The 19,633-nt window shown below is 42.1% G+C and overlaps 1 protein-coding gene across 2 annotated transcripts in view; it reads right to left on the bottom strand.

The window, feature by feature from the left end:
• Positions 1-10,580: 10,580 nt before the first annotated feature.
• LOC144511398 (T cell receptor beta chain MC.7.G5-like) overlaps positions 10,581-19,633 on the bottom strand; it is a 36,876-nt gene continuing 27,823 nt past the window's right edge. For both annotated transcript variants that reach the window (XM_078241715.1, XM_078241714.1), the window contains 4 exons: positions 17,268-17,612; positions 16,953-16,973; positions 12,847-12,953; positions 10,581-11,331 (listed from right to left, as the gene is read on the bottom strand). In XM_078241715.1, coding sequence (XP_078097841.1) covers positions 11,305-11,331; positions 12,847-12,953; positions 16,953-16,973; positions 17,268-17,612 — 500 coding nt within the window. In that variant the 3' untranslated portion in view covers positions 10,581-11,304. The remainder of the gene's footprint in view (positions 11,332-12,846; positions 12,954-16,952; positions 16,974-17,267; positions 17,613-19,633) is intronic.

The following is a 19,633-nucleotide window of genomic DNA, read 5'->3' as shown; positions in this document are numbered from 1 at the left end:
TCGCCTCAGGGGGTCGGAGAGAAATTTCCCAGATTTTTTTTCCCCATATTGGCCCTGGGGTTTTTCACTCTGGGTTTTCGCCTCTCCCTGGAGATCACATGGTCTGGAATGGGGGGGTGGGGGTAAGTTAATAGGTTGTAATGAACAAAGCATCGTAGCTGTGAGGGACAGCTCGGTGGATAGGATATTGGTATGTAGATAGGCTGGAAAATTGGGCGGGGATCCTGGATTCAGGATTCAATCCTCGACCAGGGAGCGGCGCGGGCTTGGAGGGCCGAAGGGCCTGTTCCTGTGCTGTATTGTTCTTTGTTCTTTGTTCTTTGTTCTCAAGGGCAATTACGGGTGGGTGATAAATACTGGCCTATCACCTCCCGTATCACCTGTCAGAGTATGGACAATGGACAATAAATGGCACTCTAAGAGAGACATGCAAACAGATAAGATACCTCCTTTCACTTCCAGGAACCACTTCCCACTCTTGTAATTCAACAATGAACATGTTAATAAAGGCTTTATTCAAATGATACCTTTATTTCCTACCAGTTGTCACCTGTACAAAGCATTTCAGTTCGTTACCTCAACATAGGACATGCACAATGGATATGGGGTCCACCTGGAAAAGCAGGAATTTCCGGAAATACACAAAACATGCAGAGTATAAAGGAATCCCACATCGTAGAAAACAAATAGCAGATACGGGGCTTAACATTTGTTACCAGAAATTGTAGGAATTATATTCAGAGTGAAAATGGGGAACGACATAGTTCTCACAATAGATGCAGGGCCTAAGAAACGGCAAGAAATATTGGATTACATAAAATATACAAGGACCAAAGAAAGAAGATTAAAAACGTGAAATTATCTATCATGACGGGATTAGAACTCACATCTGCACCTTGTTAGCCCAGGATTATTAGTCTAATGTTTCTGCTATCTCACACTTTAACCTACTTTCATATCTAAACCACGCTCGTGGAACATACAATGTATGTGGGCTCCTGCAGATAACGTGTTACACTCCGATTCGCTTGTCTTTAAACCGACACAACATGTTGTTTTCTTACTTGTTGCATATTTTGACCTACTTTTTAAAAATGGCAGTAATCTCACATCTTGACTGCTTTCTGTCTCTGCACACCTGTACTATTTGATTGCTTTTCTGCATTTTGAGAAGTTTTCTCCACAAGAGCAGTGAAACAAAACAGTGCAGAGAGATTTGCAGATATTCAAGGGTTGGATTGAATTAATAGTGTAGATAGGAGAAGTGGCCCTGCAGGATGGGACTTCCAAAGAGCAAGCAGAGACTCGACGGGCCGAATGACCTTCACTTGTGCAGTATCATTCTATGGTTCTTTGCCAGTGCGAGTGATTTCTCTGATGGGAGTATGTCAAAATATTTACATCAAATTACAGAGAGGGAGGAAAGATAAGACCCGAAATACTTTCACTCCTGACTTTCAATTCCCTCGAGTATAGAAGACTTAGGAGTGATGAAATCGAAGTGTTAAAGATGATTGAACATTTTGATATGGTATATAGGGAGAAAACTTCTTTCTCTGGTAGGGGTTTACCCGTAAAATTAGATGTTGGCCATCAGAAATTCTGTCAGTATGCACCCAGTATAAAGGGCAGTGGTAGCAGAACCGAAGGAAAGTTGCAGTACAGAAGGAGGCCATTCGACCCATCTTGTCCATGCCAGCCCTAGGACACCCAACTGCCCTTTCAAATCATACCTTCCCATACTGGGCCCATGCCGTGCAACTTACAGCACTTAAGGTGCAGGTCCAGGCATTTTTTTAAAGAACAGTAACAGTCTCAAGCCAAGACAGTTTGTAGGATTTTGCAACCGAGGCCAAATGGTGGGGGTTACATGTAGTGTGACATGAATCCAAGATCCCGGTTGAGGCCATCCTCATGCGTGCAGAACTTGGCTTTCAGTTTCTGCCTGGCGATAGTCACGTGGTGTCCGCTCATCTGTTGTCGTAGAGTCTGCATGGTCTCGCGGATGTACCACACCTTGGGACATCCTTTCCTGTAGCGTATGAGGTAGACAACGTTGGCCGAGTCACATGAGCATGTACCGTGTACCTGGTGAGTGATGTTCTCACGTGTGATGTCGACTCTCCGGCATGTCTTGCAGAGGTTTCCATAGTAGGGTTGTGTGGTGTCCTGGTCGCTGTCCACCTGAAGGCTGGGTAGTTTGCTGTGAACAATGGTCTTTTTGAGGTTGTGCGATTGTTTGAAGGCAAGTAGTGGGGGTGTGGAGATGGCCTTGGCAAAATGTTCATCTTCATCGATGACATGTTGAAGGCTCCGAAAAAGATTTCGTAGTTTCCTCACTCCGGGGAAGTATTGGATGACGAAGGGTACTCGTCGTCCAGTACTCACCTGATGAAGGAGCAGTGCTCCGAAAGCTCGTGATTCCAAATAAAGGTGTTGGACTTTAACCTGGTGTTGTGAGACTTCTTACTGAGCCCACCCCAGTCCAACACCGGCATCTCCACATCATGGCCTTTTAAATAGTGTTTTAGGGGCTTTGTCTCCACCACCAATTCGGGCAGCAAATTCCAGAAACCCACTCGCATCTGCATGAAAAAGTTCTTCCTCATGTCCCAGCTGAACATTCTGCCACTTATCTTGAATCCATGTCCCCTGATTCTATTTTCTCTGCTAAGGGAAACGGTTTTGTACTATCCACTCTAGTTCTTCCCCTCATAACTTTGTACACCTCGATGAAGTGACTCATCAGCCTTCTTTATTCCAAGGGAAATAACCTCAACCTATCCAATTTCTCCTCATAGCTGCACTTTGCTAGCCTTGGCAACAGTGTTGTAAACCTACTCTGCACTCTCCAGGGCAATGACGTCCTTCCTGTAATGTGGTGACCAGAACTGCGGGCAAAACTCCAATTGTGACCTCACCAGTGTTTTATACAGTTTCTACATTTATAACGTTATTTTTATATTCTAACCTCTGCCAGTGAAGGAGAGCATTCCACATGCCTTCTTTACAATCTTGTCTTCAACTGCAGCCTTTAAGGACCTATGTATTTGTACACTAAATTCTTTCACTTCATCTACCCCTCTTAGTATAATCCCATTTATTGTTTGTTCTCTATAACTGTTTGTGCTCCCTAAATGCATTACCACACACTGAGAATCATAGATTCTCTGCAGTTCAGAAGAATCCATTCGGCCCATCGTGCTTGCTCCGACTCTCTCTCTCTGACAGGGTACACAGGCCCTCTCCCTCTCTATTCCCCCGTAATGCCATACATTTCCTACAGCTAATTAATCTGACCTACACAACTTGGGGCACTATCGGGCAATTTATCATGGCCAGTCCACCTAACCTGCACATCTTTGGACTGTGGGAGAAAACTGGAGCACCCAGGGGAAACCCACACAGACACTAGGAAACGTGCCAACTTCACGCAGACAGCCAGCCAAGGCTAGAATTGAACCTGGGTTACTAACCACTGTGCCACCGTGCCACCTCACTTCTCTATGTTAAAGTCCATCTGCTGCCCACTCCACCAAATCATCTTTGTCGTTTTCGAGATTGCGGCTATCCTCTGCACTATTCACGACTCAGCCAATATTTGTGTCAACTGCAAATTCCCCAATCGAGCCTTCCACACTCACGTCCAAATCATTACTATACATCACAAGCTGGGAGGGCCCCAATACTGAGTCCTGTGGAACACCATTTGAAACAACTTTCCATACGCAAAATAATCAGGGACTCCCTTCCATCAACAATGGAATGTGGGAGGAAACCGAAGTACCCGGAGGAAACCCACGCAGATAGAGGGAGAATGTATAAACTCCACATAGACAGTGACCCAAGCCGGGAATCGAACCTGGATCCCTGGCGCAGTGAAGCAACAGTGCCACCGTGTTGCCCCTTGAAGGAGTAAAGTTTCGTTGTTGAAAGCTTGTGCATGAATTGGAGCAATCCATGTGATGGACTGGTCCCCTAACTGCCACAGGTTGAACAACCAGAAGGAATTAAGTCCCGCGCGACTAACAAGCACATCACAACTCTTGTTTCTTCTTGAACCTTCCAACTCTTGTCACAGATTCCAATGGCACTAAAGCGGCTAATTAAGCCTTGTGCTCATGTCTTTCCCATTGGATAGAGCTATTCCATTAGCGCCACTCTCCCATCTCGCGCTGTGAACACATATTCTAGCAAATGTTTTCATTTAAGTAAATAATACACTCTCTTTTTAGATATTTTAAATCTATATTTTCAGGAACGGCATCTATCACAGCTCACTATGCAATTACTTTCTGCCTGTCACCTCTGGCTATTTTCACAAAACGACATGTCTGTCTGTCTATCTATCTATCTATCTATCTATCTATCTATCTATCTATCTATCTATCTATCTATCTATCTATCTATTTATCTATCTATCCATATATATATATATAATATGTATGTATGTATGTCTGTCTGTCTGTCCATATGTCTGTCTGAATGTCTGTCTGACTGTCTGTCCGACCGTCCGTCTGCCTGCCTACCTGTCTGTCTGTCCATCTATCTATCTATCTATCTATCTATCTATCTATCTATCTATCTATCTATCTATCTATCTATCTATCTATCTATCTATCTATCTATCTATCTATCTGACAGTCTTGTTTGTCTGTCTATCTGTCTGTCCGCCTGTCTCCCTATCTATCTGTCCAAATATTTATCCACATGTCCTTAAAATTGCGCCCACCGCATGAAGATGAGTGGGGAGCAGTAGAGATCACATTTAATCCTAATCACAAAATACTGTGGATGCTGGAGATCCGAAATAAAAAAACAGAAAAAGTGCTTGAAAAACTCAGCGGTTTTGGCAACATTTGTGGAGAGAGAAACAGATTCATAGAATCATAGAATTCCTACAGTGCAGAAGGAGGCCATTCGGCCCATCGAGTCTGCACCGACAACAATCCCTCCCAGGCCCTATCCCCGTAACTCCACATATTTACCCCGCTAATCCCTCTAACCTATACATTCCGGGACAATTTAGCATGGCCAATCAACCTAACCCGCACATCTTTGGATCAAATTAGGTATTGTGCGAAGTCAAATATGATTCGTCTTTGGAACACTCGAGGACAATTCATACTGCTCTCCAAATCTTTACTCTGTTTCTCTGTTAATCGTGTTTGTTCATCTTGAGCTACGTTCAAAAAGAAGAGGTGGAGGCATGAAAAGTAGCTGGAAATAAAGCGAGCTTGTTCGGATGCAGGGAGAGACGGTGGTGGAGTGATCATGCCATGGGCAATTGGTGATTGGAAATAAATGCTGGTCCTGCCAGTGCCAACCGCATCACATGAAAGAATAAACTGGCGAAACATGATGAATGTAGAGGTGGCGATGAATCCATCGGGAAATAGATTTAAGGGAGTATCTAACAAGGAAGTAGTAAGTGGGGAACGAAAACGTGTAGGAATGAAAACAAAAAGGAAAAGTGGTGTTCAAAGTTATCATAAACCCTACAGTGCAGATGACGGTCATTCGGCGCATCGAGTCTGCACCGACAACAATCCTACTCAGGCCCTATCCATGTAACCCCACATATTTACCCTGCTACTCCCTGTAACCTAAGCATCCCAGCACACTAAGGTGCAATTTAGCATGGCCAATCAACCTAGCCCGCACATCGTTGGTCTGTGGGAGGAAACCGGAGCACCCGGAGAAAACCCACGCAGACACGGGGAGAATGTGCAAACTCCACACAGACAGTGACCCGAGCCGGGAATTGAACCCAGGTCCTTAGAGCTGTGGGCAGCAGTGCTAACCATTGCGCCACGGTGCCGCCCTATGAACCCTATGAACAATTTACCAAGGTAAAGAATGATATGCTGTTTCGACTAGTTGGTATGTCAGTGACTAAGGATCACAATTTTAAGATGCTCGGCAAGAGAGCTATAATGAGATGAGGAGAAACGTCTTTACTCAGAGAGTGCTTGGGATTTGGAATGTGCTGCCTGAGACAGGGGTGGAGGCGGATTCCACTGGAGGTTTCAAAAGAGAGCTGGATACATACTTGAAAGTGATGAATTTAAAGGGTTACGCAGATAGGGCTGGAGAATGGGTAGCTCTTTCGGGAGCCAGTGCAGGAACGATGGGCCGAATGGCTTCCTTCCCTGCTGTAATATTCTATGAGTTTATGAAAGGCAGTGAGAGAGAAAGAAAGAATAATAAGAATGAAACAAATAATAAAATGACTGACAAATAGAAAGTTGGATTGCATTAAAGAAACAATAAATATTGAAAGAATCAAGAACGAAAATGTGGCCAATGAAAGATGAAAAGATGAATGGAAAAAGAACTGAAGATTGGAAGAATAATTAAATGAAAATAAAATGATCAGTTTTGTTAAATACGCCCAGCCTCCACATGGCAGGTGCAGAGGCTCAGAGTCAGTTTTTCCACCAAGGAGGAAATGAGAGAACAACATCTCAGTGAACCGGCCTCCAAACTGATAGCGCTGTGAGGACACCTGGCACATTCCGTTAAACCGCAAAGTGAAACGTAGCCCCACGACCGACTTTAGAAACTGTGAAATGCGCCTGTCAGCTCAAAGCTACACCACAATGTTTGTAAGCTCACATCCCACCGCTTCCGTTTGACTTTTTTTCCGTGCAGCTGCTCAATGTTTTTCTCCACAGTTCGAGTCTTGTTTCGAGTCAGTATTTTCCAGAGATGTCTGAGTGACTGACGCAGTAACAATAGACGTGGATTTTAATGTTGAATCACTCTTTATTGCCTTGTGGTCAGCTTTTGCACTCCTACAGCTGGATTCTCTGACAAAGCTAAAATTACATTTCTGCCATTAACTTAAAATTTTGATCAAGTCTGCCTTCGCGCATTGATTGCTTCCATTGTTACTGCTGACATTCTTGTAAGCTGTGTGTTGCTGACGTTAAGAATCGGAAGCGAATTTAGCGAGAGAGAGAGAGTAATAGAGAGCAAGACCAAGCGAGGGACAGAGATAATAAAAGAGAAAGAAACAAAGTCAGATGGAGAGGAAGCGTGAAAAAGAGTCAGAGAAAATTAGAGAGCCAGTGGACAGAGGCCGAGAGAGAGAGAAAGCAGGAGCGGGGTTAGATAGATCATAGAGGGATAAATAAATCGACCAAGAGGACAGTTAATGGAAAGAGGGAGAGAGAAAAAGAAACAGCAAGAGTGAGCGAGGCGGACAGAAACTGTGAAAGAGGGAGAGATAAGCAGCTAGGAATAGGGTTTGAAAAGATGGAGTGAAAGACAAAATGTGAGGGTCAGAACTGCCAAGAAACATGGAGAGGGAAGAACGAAAGAGGTAGCAGGTAGCAAAATGGGACGGAAGCAACGGGGGGTCGGGGGAAGGGGGGGAGAGGGGACTCCGGAAAGATGACGGGAGAGTTACTGCAGTAGATTATGAAGACATAGGTAGAGAGAAAAGGGACAGAGGGCGAGGAAACAAAGAGAGTAGATGAACAGAAAGAAAAAGTGACAATGGGGAGAATAGAAAGATGGGAAGAAGTAAGGTTTAGGAAGAGAGAGGACGGAGGTTTATAGGGATAGAGTACTGGTGGGAAAACGGTGTAGAGTGTTGGAACAGGAGGCAGATCGAGAGAAACAGTGGAAAGGAAAACCATCTCTCACAGAACGTTCCGAATTCCCTAAACAGGTTCTACCTGCAACTTTCCAAAGCTGCTTTAGAGATTGAATTGATGTATATCAGTATTGATCACTCAGTATGATAACAAACGTCCCTTCCAATGTCTGTATCCAATGAAATGTGGTTTGATTCCTAGAAATCAGGACAGTTTGTGTTGTTAGCCATCAGGAAAGACTGAACAAACTGTAACTCATGTCTGTGGAAAAGACAGAGCAGACTGATAGTTTTATAGAGGTATAGCGGTAAACATGCAAAGGAGATCGAAAGAGTAGATGAAGAGAAAATATTTCAATTTCTTGGAAGGGGTCAGAAAGAATTACTCTACAAGGTAGTCAGTAATTGGAGAATTCAGTCAGAATGTGGATTTCACAATCGCAGGGAAACTCTTGAAACCAAAAAGATTTAAGGAGCATCCCGATATAGTGGTAATGAAGAAAAGAATCGAAGGATTTGTTCTTGTGCCAAAATGAAGGGGACAAGAAGAGATTGGGACGAACAGAACAATTGGTGTGGAAAACATGAGACTTTTGCCTATTTTCATGTTGCTATTTTTATACATTTCTATTAAGTTACGTCACAGACCAGCCCAGGACTCTTTAAATCTTCTAAACAGATTCGAGGGGCTTCACATGTTGCCAGGGTCTTATGTAGAGGGGTTTGGTATGGAGGCGTTTAACGCAGAGATACCTGCCTCTGTCCCTCCCCCAACATTGGCGCTCAACACTCCCATAGGATAAAAGAGGAACTACACTGGCCTACCATTACGAATCTCCGACTTACATAATTATTTACTGTCTCTGAGAATAATTGCTCGTGTGGAGATACCATTTATAAAAGAAGGGGTGCTTTGTTCTCTGTCAAATCTGGGGGTGAAGTTGTCTAAACCAGGAGTCGACAGAAAGGATCCTTAGTGAAATTGCTTGTGACGGATCGTAGCATACTTGTAACAGTGGCCTGGGTAAATAGAGTAAGAAGTCTCACAACACCAGGTTAAAGTCCAACAGGTTTATTTGGTAGCAAATACCATAAGCTTTCGGAGCGCTGCCCCTTCGTCAGATGGAGTGGTTATCTGTTCTCAAACAGTGCAAACAGACACAGAAATCAAATTACAGAATACTGATTAGAATGCAAATCTCTACAGCCAGCCAGGTCTTAAATGTACAGACAATGTGGGTGGAGGGAGCATTCAACACAGGTTAAAGAGATGTGTATTGTCTCCAGACAGAACAGCCAGTGAAATTCTGCAAGCCAAGGAGGCAAGCTGTGGGGGTTACTGATAATGTGACATAAATCCAACATCCCGGTTTAGGCCGTCCTCATGTGTGCGGAACTTGGCTATCAGTTTCTGCTCAGCGACTCTGCACTGTCGTGTGTCGTGAAGGAGCACCTGTGGGGGAGCACTTCAGCAGTCACGGGCATTCAGCCTTGGATCTTCAGGTAAGCGTTCTCCAAGGCGGCCTTCACGACACACGACAGCGCAGAGTCACTGAGCAGAAACTGATAGCCAAGTTCCGCACACATGAGGACGGCCTAAACCGGGATGTTGGATTTATGTCACATTATCAGTAACCCCCACAGCTTGCCTCCTTGGCTTGCAGAATTTCACTGGCTGTTCTGTCTGGAGACAATACACATCTCTTTAACCTGTGTTGAATGCTCCCTCCACCCACATTGTCTGTACATTTAAGACCTGGCTGGCTGTAGAGATTTGCATTCTAATCAGTATTCTGTAATTTGATTTCTGTGTCTGTTTGCACTGTTTGAGAACAGATAACCACTCCATCTGATGAAGGGGCAGCGCTCCGAAAGCTTATGGTATTTGCTACCAAATAAACCTATTGGACTTTAACCTGGTGTTGTGAGACTTCTTACTGTGCTTACCCCAGTCCAACGCCGGCATCTCCACATCCTGGGTAAATAGTCCAGAAATGTCAGCTCAAATCACATTACTGCAGCTGGAGAATTTAAATTAAGAGAATTTACTGAAAATATGGAACAAAAAATCTATCATCAGTAATGTTGACCTTGAAGCTACTGGATACTCGCAAAATCGGGTAGGGAAACATATCATCTTTATATAGTCTGGCCTCTATGATACACCAGGCCCATAACCATATGGCTGACAATTAAAGTAAACTCTGACGTATGTATATAGTTTTAAGAAATGAAATGTAACGAAATGTAATGTTTTGTAAATAAGCACTGTGTTGTACTGTGAAAATGATTCTTTTTTGCACTGTTCATGACTTTTGGATCTGTCATTTTGCAATGTTTTATTGGAGAGTTTTGTTTTGTGAATAAAGTATATTTTTGAAATTAAAAAAAATATGGCTGACAATTAATTGCCCCATGAAATTGTATCCAAGAACGTCGCTAATTAACACATTCTCAAAAGCAATTAGGAATGGGAAAATGTGCTGGTTTCCCTAGTGTGGCCCATTACACCCCCTCCCCCATATTAAATAAAACAAACACCTCCCCGCTCAGGGATATTAGTCCAATATTTGGCACCTATTCAGCCGCTTCAGATCTGTTACAGGAAAATAAAACAAGCTCTTGAACCCACTTAAGGTTGTTAGATAAAATTGGCAGAAAGCCCTTCAGCCACGAGGCTGTTTGCATTGAAAGAGATCTTTCAAACCCCTGGAATCAGTTGCATTGTAACAGGAGAAGGCAAATTATTCCTCCACTGCATGTTACATAGGAACAGGATGGTGTGACTATATCCCCGGTACCTGTTCCAATTCTTGTGGCTGATCTGCATCTAAGCCACATTTCCCCACATTTACTCGATATTCCTTGATGTCCACCCCCAGCAAACACGTATAAAAATGGTTAGCTGGACATTGTTGTTTAGCAAAATCTAAGCATGAGAGAAGACTGAAATAATTGTGAGAAGAAACGGTTTTTTGGTAGGAATATTCTATTTATTTCTTAAACAGTGAACAAGCAGAACAGATGAATAAAGAATCATAAGCTACCTGTCACTATCAGACGCACTGAGAACCCTATAACAAATGTGACCCCAGTCTCCGTCCACAATCTATGAGGAGAATTCTAAAACTAACATTGACAGTTATGCACTACTAGATAAGAACAAAATATGTTATGATGCACTAAACATGATTTCAGTTATAATGTGCTTTCTGCTACTTAATAATATACACAGCTTTATTGGACTGGCACAAGAGCTTTAGTTTCATGGGGAGGTTTGAGAAGCTGGAATTGTTCAATTTGGGATCAAATGGATCTTCTTCAAAAGGTAGGCATTGCACGAGGGACCAAATGGTCTCCTTTGTTAGATTCCATGATTCTTTACAAAGATTGCAATAACGTGGACTAACAAATGACCTGGAAAGAGGTTGCAAATTCCTCAAAGCCTAACCTATTCAGACACAGGAAAATTTAATAAAAGCAATGTCAAGAATATGAAAGAAGTTATTTCAACCGAAAAGCTAAAACAGAACATAGATTTCTCCATTCATCTCCGGCAGCAATGGTGCACCAATTTTCATATCATTGTGGCGAGAGTTGATAGAACAAAATTCACTTCCAAGGTTTTCGCAATCTTCACATATTCTCTCTTCTTCCTCTCTCGTGTGTTCCACTATTTGCCAATTCAATGTGTGTGATGCTCAATCAAACCTTTTGCTGTAAGACGTCTAGTAAACAATAAAAAAAGTCGGCCTTACCACCATTTTAAATCAGAATCATACTTCCGAGGAAGAGGCCATCCTGTCACCCCACTGGCATTTCAAAAGAATATCCAATTCATGCTAGCTCCCTGTTGTGTGATCCCGCTTCCCACAAATATAAATCCAACGACATTTTAAAAGTTGGTACTTAATGTGTTTCGACTTCCTTTCTGGCAGTGCATTCCAGATCATAACAACTCCTTGCATGAAAATACTCCCTCATCTTCTCCTTTGGTTATTTGATCTATTATTCTATATCTGTGTCCTTTAGTTACTGATTCACATATTATTTGAACAGCTTCTCCTTACTTACACATGGATTTCAGCCATTTGCGACCCACTTTCTGCACTCCTAACATTACCCGTTCCCACCTCTCTCAGAACCATGATAGCGTTCCCTTCCACCCCACCAGCCATCACATTCAAAGGATTATTTTCACCCAACTCTATGGATGCCACCACCAAACACATTTTCTTCTCCCTCCCCTGTAAGCATTCGTAAGGGGCTGTTCTCTCTTCGACCATCCTGGCCCACTCTTCTGTCACGCGCAACACCTCATCACTTTCCTACTGAATCCGCTAGCATGACCCGATCCCCGATTGCTTGCTATTTCAATTCACCATCTTGATCTCCTGCTCATATTTCTGTGCTCGCCCTGTTGCAATGTTCCAGCGGATCCCAACATAAGCTGGAAAAATCATCTTCTAATTAAGCACTTGGCAGCCTTCTCGACTCAACATTGAATTTAATTTAACAACCTGAGGCCACAAACTCTCTCCTCCATTTTGCATTTCCCCTAGAGCCAGCCTACATGCTGTCCTGATATATTGTTTTCAGGCCGAATAGTCGCAATGGAACGAACTGTATTCAATTGATGTTTTCTTTTTACTTAGTGTCGTGGGTAATCGGACTGAATAGGAAGTTGAGTTCTGTAGACCAAGGATCAGAAACTAGATGTCATTAATATAAGACAGCCAGTTGCACATCGAAAGTATTTAACCCCAAAACTAGCTAGAATTGCCACTGATTGGAGTTATTGAGTCGAATAGCATAGATGATTTAATGACAGACGATAGATAAATAGACGTACATGGTAACAGAGGGTCACTGCGCTCAGGTTAGTCACAGTGGAATGGGACTACTGTGATGTTTAAACAGAGGTGGGCACCATTTAGACTGAGATAGGCACCATGGAATATCTGAATCCATTTGGGCCGACTGGGTAATTTATGTGCTATCATTTTTTCATGTATTTCCATGAATGCATAAATGAGTTTCTCCATTAAGGTCATATAAAATGCAACAGTTGGAATGAAACTAGAATGGATTTTTTTTTGCAGAAAATCTGTAGACTGTCATTACATGTATGCAGAGGTGTTCAACGATTGAATGATAACCATTTTTGTTCGTGGCTAGACTACCAAAAAGAAGGCAGTTTCAGTTTTAGAATGTAAGTTTTACCATACTTAGTTTAATCTTACCTTCGTTTTCCAAGCAAGTATTGCGATGAATATCCCATAAAAGATGCTTTTGCAGATCAAGATCAGGTACGTCAGCTTTCCTGTTTGCATGCTTTGCATTTTTGCCTCTGTGAAGTAAATATAAATAACAACTTTGGAATTTCTGTTCTCTTCTACTCTTAGCTAATAGAACATATCATCATCTTAGGATCCTGGTGTATGAGTTAAATTGTAGAAATATAATATTATCCATTGAAGCGTGAAGTTGATCGAGGTCCATCTCCTTATATTAAGTCTACTCTAATAATATTATCTGTCCAATTATGAGCACTTCTATCTTTTGTACCACCATTCCCCCAAATATGAAGCAAGATTTTAATTGGTAACTAAAAGGTGCATGGATTGAGAGTTTGTGTAATCCATTACTCAGTAAGGAGATTCCTCCCTTCGGAGCAATGTCATTATGCCTACTCCAGTTCGCTATAAGTAGCATTAGACGAGCATTCTTTCATATGAGACATTAAATATATGACATGCCTGCCCCCTCAGATGGATCCAGCAGCAGTACTGTGTTCTCCACTGTGCCCTGGGCCTCAACCTATCCCTTAACCGATGTCACGAGAAGAAGATTATCTGATCATATATCTCTTTCTGTTTGGGGAGGTTAGTACCTGCAAACTAGTTTCTGTGATCATCACATTATAGCTGTGACTAAACCTCCAATAGATTTCATTGGCTACAATGAATTTGGGGATGTTATGTGGCCCTAGAACACTTTATTTCCCTAAAGAGCATAATTCCGCCTGGGTTTTTTGTGCCACATCTGCACGATGATCTCACAGAATGAGTTTTTGTCATGCTGCTGTGTCTTTAAGAAATGTATTTCCATCATGTTTCTCTGCAAGTCTTTTAAGAGGGCCTGGGCTTTTGTGTTGGTTCCCAAGCTGTCTGAGCCGATATTCTTTGATTGTTGCTGGTGTCATGTAATAGGCTTTTAGATAGCTTTTAATTTGGCCCAATGCACTCTCCTGGAATTTACGACTCCTTTGAATTGATGGGGGAAGAATGATTGACAGCTCAGGTGGAGAACCTCTCTTTCAGTTTGGCTAGTTTGAAGCTGTTAGGACTGCATACTGCAAGCTGTATTTCAGTGTCTCTCCCTTGTATTGGAAATTCAGCTCTTGGAGGCAGGCTAGCTCGTACCTCGAGGCAAGGAGTGCCTGTGTCTCTTGAAGTGTGCTCAAAGTATCAGGATTGGAAGGCCTCAGCGTTTTCAACTCACCCTCCAAATGAGTAAACCACAGAGGGGGTTGGAAAGCTGCAAGATCCAGCATCACGTGCGCATTCTTATTTTCTGTGCTGAATCTGGGATGGGCGTATGTTTGTAAGAAGGTTCATTTGGTTCGAACAGTACATTGGGCTGTTAAGGTTTATGCAATATCATGGTTGTTTTCTTTCATCGTTATAATTGGTAAAAGTTCTTGCTCATTTTCTATGTGTTAATTATATTCTTAAATAAATTTTGTTTGATGAAAGCTCCCTAGAGGGACATTTGAAGCATGCCTAGAGTGAAATATTTTATGCCTACCCATGACAAAATTCGAAGTGCAAAACTTATGATCCGGGCTGACTTCATAAAACACCTTGAAGTTTCTGACCTGGATTATAACGGCTTCAAGACAGATGTAATTCCAGTCAACTCCATCCACCCACTGCCAAGCCTTTCTTTTCCCTTATCACAAGGAAACATATATTCTGCTGAGTTGAGTCGAGGAGACCTCCATTGGAAAGTCCAATTACATTTCCCACTTTACAAGAGTTTTATCATAAACGGCATTGGATATCATAAAAGGCTAAAGGGCATTGGATAGAGTGCCAAACAATAGACTTGTGAAAAAAAACCCAGCAGGAACGTGGACCCCAAATGGATTGAATAAAAGGAAGGAGATATTAATGGTCAATGGATTTTGTTTGGGCTGGGGGAAGCTTTGTACTTGTTCTCCCCAGTGTTCAGTATTGGGACCCTTGCTTTTCCTGATCAATATCAATGATCGAGATTTTGCTGTGCGGGGGACACTTTCAAAGTTTGTGGATAAACCAAAATTGGAAAGTATTTTAAAATATGACAGGAGCAATGTGTATAACTTGAAAGTTACAAAGGCAAGTTGCTGGAGTGTGCAGATATGAGGCAGATGAGGTCCAATGTGGGGATATGTGAGGTAATGAGCTTTGGATGGAAGAACATGGAGAGACAACATAAAATAAGTGGTAAAATTCTTAGGGGGGTGCAGGAGCAGAAGGACCTGCACATTGATCATTGAAGATGGCAGGACAGGTGGAGAGAGCAGTTAATAAAGCATACAGTATTTGATACAGAGTATAAAAGCAAGGGGGTTATGCCAACTTATACCGGAGATTGGATAGATCTTAGCTGGAGTATTGTGTACAGTGGGCGACAGTCTACGGGAAGAACTTGAATGAATTGGAGAGGAATGATAAACTTCAGTTATGAGGATATATTGGAGAGGTTCCCCTTGGAGAGAAAGAAATTAATAAGAGATTTGATCAAAATGTTCGAAATCATGAGGGGTCTGGACAGATTAAATAGAGGGACACTGCTCCCGCTCATAAAAGGATCAAGAATATGCATGCACAGTTTAAAGACATTTGTAAAAGATGCAAATATGATGCAAGAAAGAAACTTTTTCACAAAGCAAGTGCTTCCGGTCCGGGATGCACCACCTGGAATTGTGTCGAGGGCAAATTCAATCGAGGCATTCAGGAGGGCTTTGTGAAATTATTTTAATAGAAACAGTCTGCAGGAGTACAGGAAGGGGCGGGGAAAGCACTAGGTCATGATACTTATTTGGAGAGCCAGTGCAGACGCAATGGACAGAATAGCCTCCATCTGTGACGTAACGATTATGTGATCTGTGGTGATATGGCACCTTTCAGAAATATATTTATATCATGTTTTTTCCCAGAATTATGTTTAGAATTCAGATCTGTTTTGCAGGGTGCTGATTTGTCTAAGACAACCTTAAATATGTAGCTGGGAGAACAAGTATTCATTTTAGACATGGAGTGTTTGTTTAAGCAGAGCTAATGCATTTGTGTTTACTTAGGTTCTCCTGGGGTTTGAGAGAAGAGTTTCGATCAGCTTGATTGGCAGGAACATAGTTATGTTGTTAATGGGAGGAGGTAAGCTTACAGGAAAGAAATACTGCTTCTGTTTCATATTTTAGAAATACAAACAGTTTGCTGCCTGATCTGTCTGAAGAAAACAGTGTCTGTTTCTCTCTCCAAAGGCTTTATGAAAGCTTCAAAGCCTGCTAACCTCAGTCACTGCATGTATGTCTGTGTTCTGTTAACCGATTTTTAAAAAAGGTTTATGTCTGTAAGAGGAATATTGTTTGAATTGTAACTGAGAGCAATAGATTAGCATTAAAGAATTGTATCTTGTCATGTTCATGTATTGTTCAATTTTTAAAAGATAAGCTAATTCATTTGTTATAGCAATAAATAACTGTGACGATAATAATTTCAATATTGCAATTTATGTGCTGTAGCGACTTAATGCCGGAGTATCACTATAGAACAGAAGAAGGCCATTCGGCTCATCCAGTCAGTGATGTTTCTTTGTAGAAATGTTCAGTCATTTCCATCCCCCTGTTACATCCCTGTAGCTCTGCAACTCTATTTTTCTCATTTGTCCATCTAATTTCCTTCTAAAATCATTGATGTCTGTGTTTCCACAACGTTCCTGGGCAGTCCATTAACATTCCATTACCATTTTCTGCATAAAACAAATACTTCCTCAAGTTACCCCTGCAGCTTTTGCCCAAGATATTATATATGTCCCCTAGTACTTATACCATCGCGTAACGTACTAGCTTTTCTTTGTCTACGTTGTCTAAATCTAGTACAATTTTTACATCTCCATCAGATCTTTATTCAATCTCCTTTCCTGGAAGGATAGCAACCCCATCTTCTCCAAGCCAACCTTGCATCTAAACCCTCAATCTCTGGGGCCATTTTCGTAAATCTCCTTTGTATCCTCTGAAGGAAACTCCCACTCTTCCCAATGCGTAGTGCCCAGAAGCAGATAGGAGGATATGTTGACTTACCTTTACTTAGACCACAGATTTCTGAAAGAAATGGAGGAAAAAAACATTTTAGCACCTGACACGTTGTGGAATTACTGCGTAGATGCATATCATAATAGTTGTAAGTCATATTCAGTTTGTTATCTTGCAACAGTCACTTAAATACAATTTTTAACATTGTTTCTCATTACATTTGTTCTCTGTTCTTATTCATTTAGCTATTTATTGATCTACAGCTTCATCTACTTGATCACTGAGAGGAGCACAGGAACCATGCAAGATACTGCTTTCTTCGAAGCTAAAGCAGAATGGCATGGATCGCTTTAGTGAGCCTACCAGCTTTGACGTTAAGCATGTCCATGTGGATGTCTGGCGTTGAGCCGTTAGTATAGTGTTTCACTTCACACTTGACCGTCTTGGTCTTGACCCAGTCTTCTTTCTTGAATCGCAGGCGACTGCTGATACTGAAGGTCTTGTTCCCATCCATTGAGATGGATTTGAGATCGGTTTGAATGCTTTTGTCATTGGCCTCCCTTTCGTCGCCATCGACGAACCAGGTGATCTCGATATTGTCGGGGTAGAAGTCAGATACAAGGCAAACCACAGTCGCACAGTGCTTCTCTTTGATCTCGTCGGGAGAGGGTTCAAAGACCGTAACTGTGGCATCCTTCCTATCATGTTCTGTGTGCAAATTAAACAGAAATAAATGGTGAGAACACGGATGAGAATGAAACCAGACTAAGATTTTTTTGTGATAGAACGCTTTTGTTAGGAAACTGTGGGCATACCTACATCACGGGGACTGCAGCCATTCAAAAATGCAGCTCACCTCAGCTTTCTGAAGGACAACTCAAGTTAGGGAAAAATGTTTAATTAGATCTAAATGTATTTTAGTTTTAGATTTTAAAGGCATCAACGAGTTTCGGGAAAAAGTGGGAATATGGCATTGAGATAGAGGATCAACCATGATCATATTGAATGGTGGAGCAGATTCGAAGGGTCGAAGGGCCTTCTTGCGTTCCTAGTTTCTATGTTTCTATATTAAAGATTAGATCACTATATGAAGTGTAATTCTGCGTGGGGCAGGAAATCTTTTCCCGTCAATCTCAAGGTGTGATCTGGATTCTTGTTTTCAGGTTAATGGACTACCACTCACTCTGTCCCTGTAGAGTTCTATTCGATGTCTATTTCAGCCCGTGTGATCAGCAACGTGGCCATCATCTTATATGGCGATTAACTAGGCCATTCGGCCTATCATGCGAGTGCAAGCACTTTGGTGGAGGTATCACGTTTGCCCCATTTTATCCACCTTCTCTCTCCTCTCATAGTGCAGTAAGTTGGTCTCTCTGATTGGTTATCCATTTCCTTCAAAAATAATACGATTTGATCTACTTCCATCGCCATGTCCAGCAGTGCATTCAGGATCAAATAACCCACTCTTTAAAAATGACTTCATTTCCCCCTCTGCCTTTTTGTCCATCATTTTAATCAGGGAGCTGCATTTTCAATGGAAGATACTTAATATCGAGTATAAACAGATCTGGGTTTACTGTTAAATATGTTACAATTTCATTAGAATATAAATATTCGAATTCCTAACACAGCAAATGATGCATAGAATGTTTGGTCTGAATAAGATTACCAAAGAACAAAGGACAAACAACAGTACAGCACAGGAAACAGGCCCTTGCGCCCTCCAAGCCCGTGCCGCTCATTGGTCCAACTTGACCATTCGTTTGTATCCCTCCATTCCCAGAATGCTCGTGTGACTATCCAGGCCTTAAACGATGCCAGCGTGTCTGCCTCCACCACCCTACTTGGCAGCGCATTCCAGGCCCCCACCACTCTCTGTGTAAAAAACGTCCCTCTGATATCTGAGTTATACCTCGCCCCTCTCACCTTGAACCCGTGACCCCTCGTGATCGTCACCTACGACCTGGGAAAAAGCTTCCCACTGTTCACCCTATCTATATCCTTCATAATTTTGTACACCTCTATTAGGTCTCCCCTCATTCTCCGTCTTTCCAGGGAGAACAAGCCCAGTTTACCCAATCTCTCCTCATAGCTAAGACCCTCCATACCAGGCAATATCCTGGTAAACCTTCTCTGCACTCTCTGCACCAATAACTCTCTTAAACTATAAATTAAAATAATTGGATTGAAAAGGCTGGAGCTTCCAAAACTTCACAACTTTTTGAATGAAGAAAGCTATCCTCATCTCAGTTTGCAATCATCTGCCCCTTCATCCAAAGACTATGTCTCTATACTTAAGATTCCCTCAGCAGCGGAAACAATCTCTCCATATCTGCTCCATCAAGCCCTTTCAGAGTTTAACACGTTTTCATGAGATCACCTATCAACTTTCAAACCCCAGAAAATAAAAATGCAAGTTAGTTTATCACCTTCTCATCCCAGGGACCAATCTAGTGAACCTTCGTTGTATTGCCTCCAATGCATGTATACCATTCCTTAAATGTGGATTCCACAACTGCATTCAATATTTCGGATGTGCTATCACCAGCAAGTTTTATTTATTGTTGTACTCTAATGTTGTTTGCCATAGATGCCAGCAAGTCATTTGCCTGCCTATTAGCTTGCTGCACATTTGCCCGCTTTCTGAATTCAATCTACAAGCACACTCAAGTCTCTTTGACGATCAATAGGATTAGCAAAACAACTTGGCTTCTTCTAATCAGACTATG

The sequence above is a fragment of the Mustelus asterias genome, chromosome 24 (assembly GCF_964213995.1).
Source record: "Mustelus asterias chromosome 24, sMusAst1.hap1.1, whole genome shotgun sequence".
NCBI classification, from domain to species: domain Eukaryota; kingdom Metazoa; phylum Chordata; class Chondrichthyes; order Carcharhiniformes; family Triakidae; genus Mustelus; species Mustelus asterias.
The sequence above is the reverse complement of the archived record's forward strand: the minus strand, read 5'-3'. Positions and strand labels throughout refer to the sequence as shown.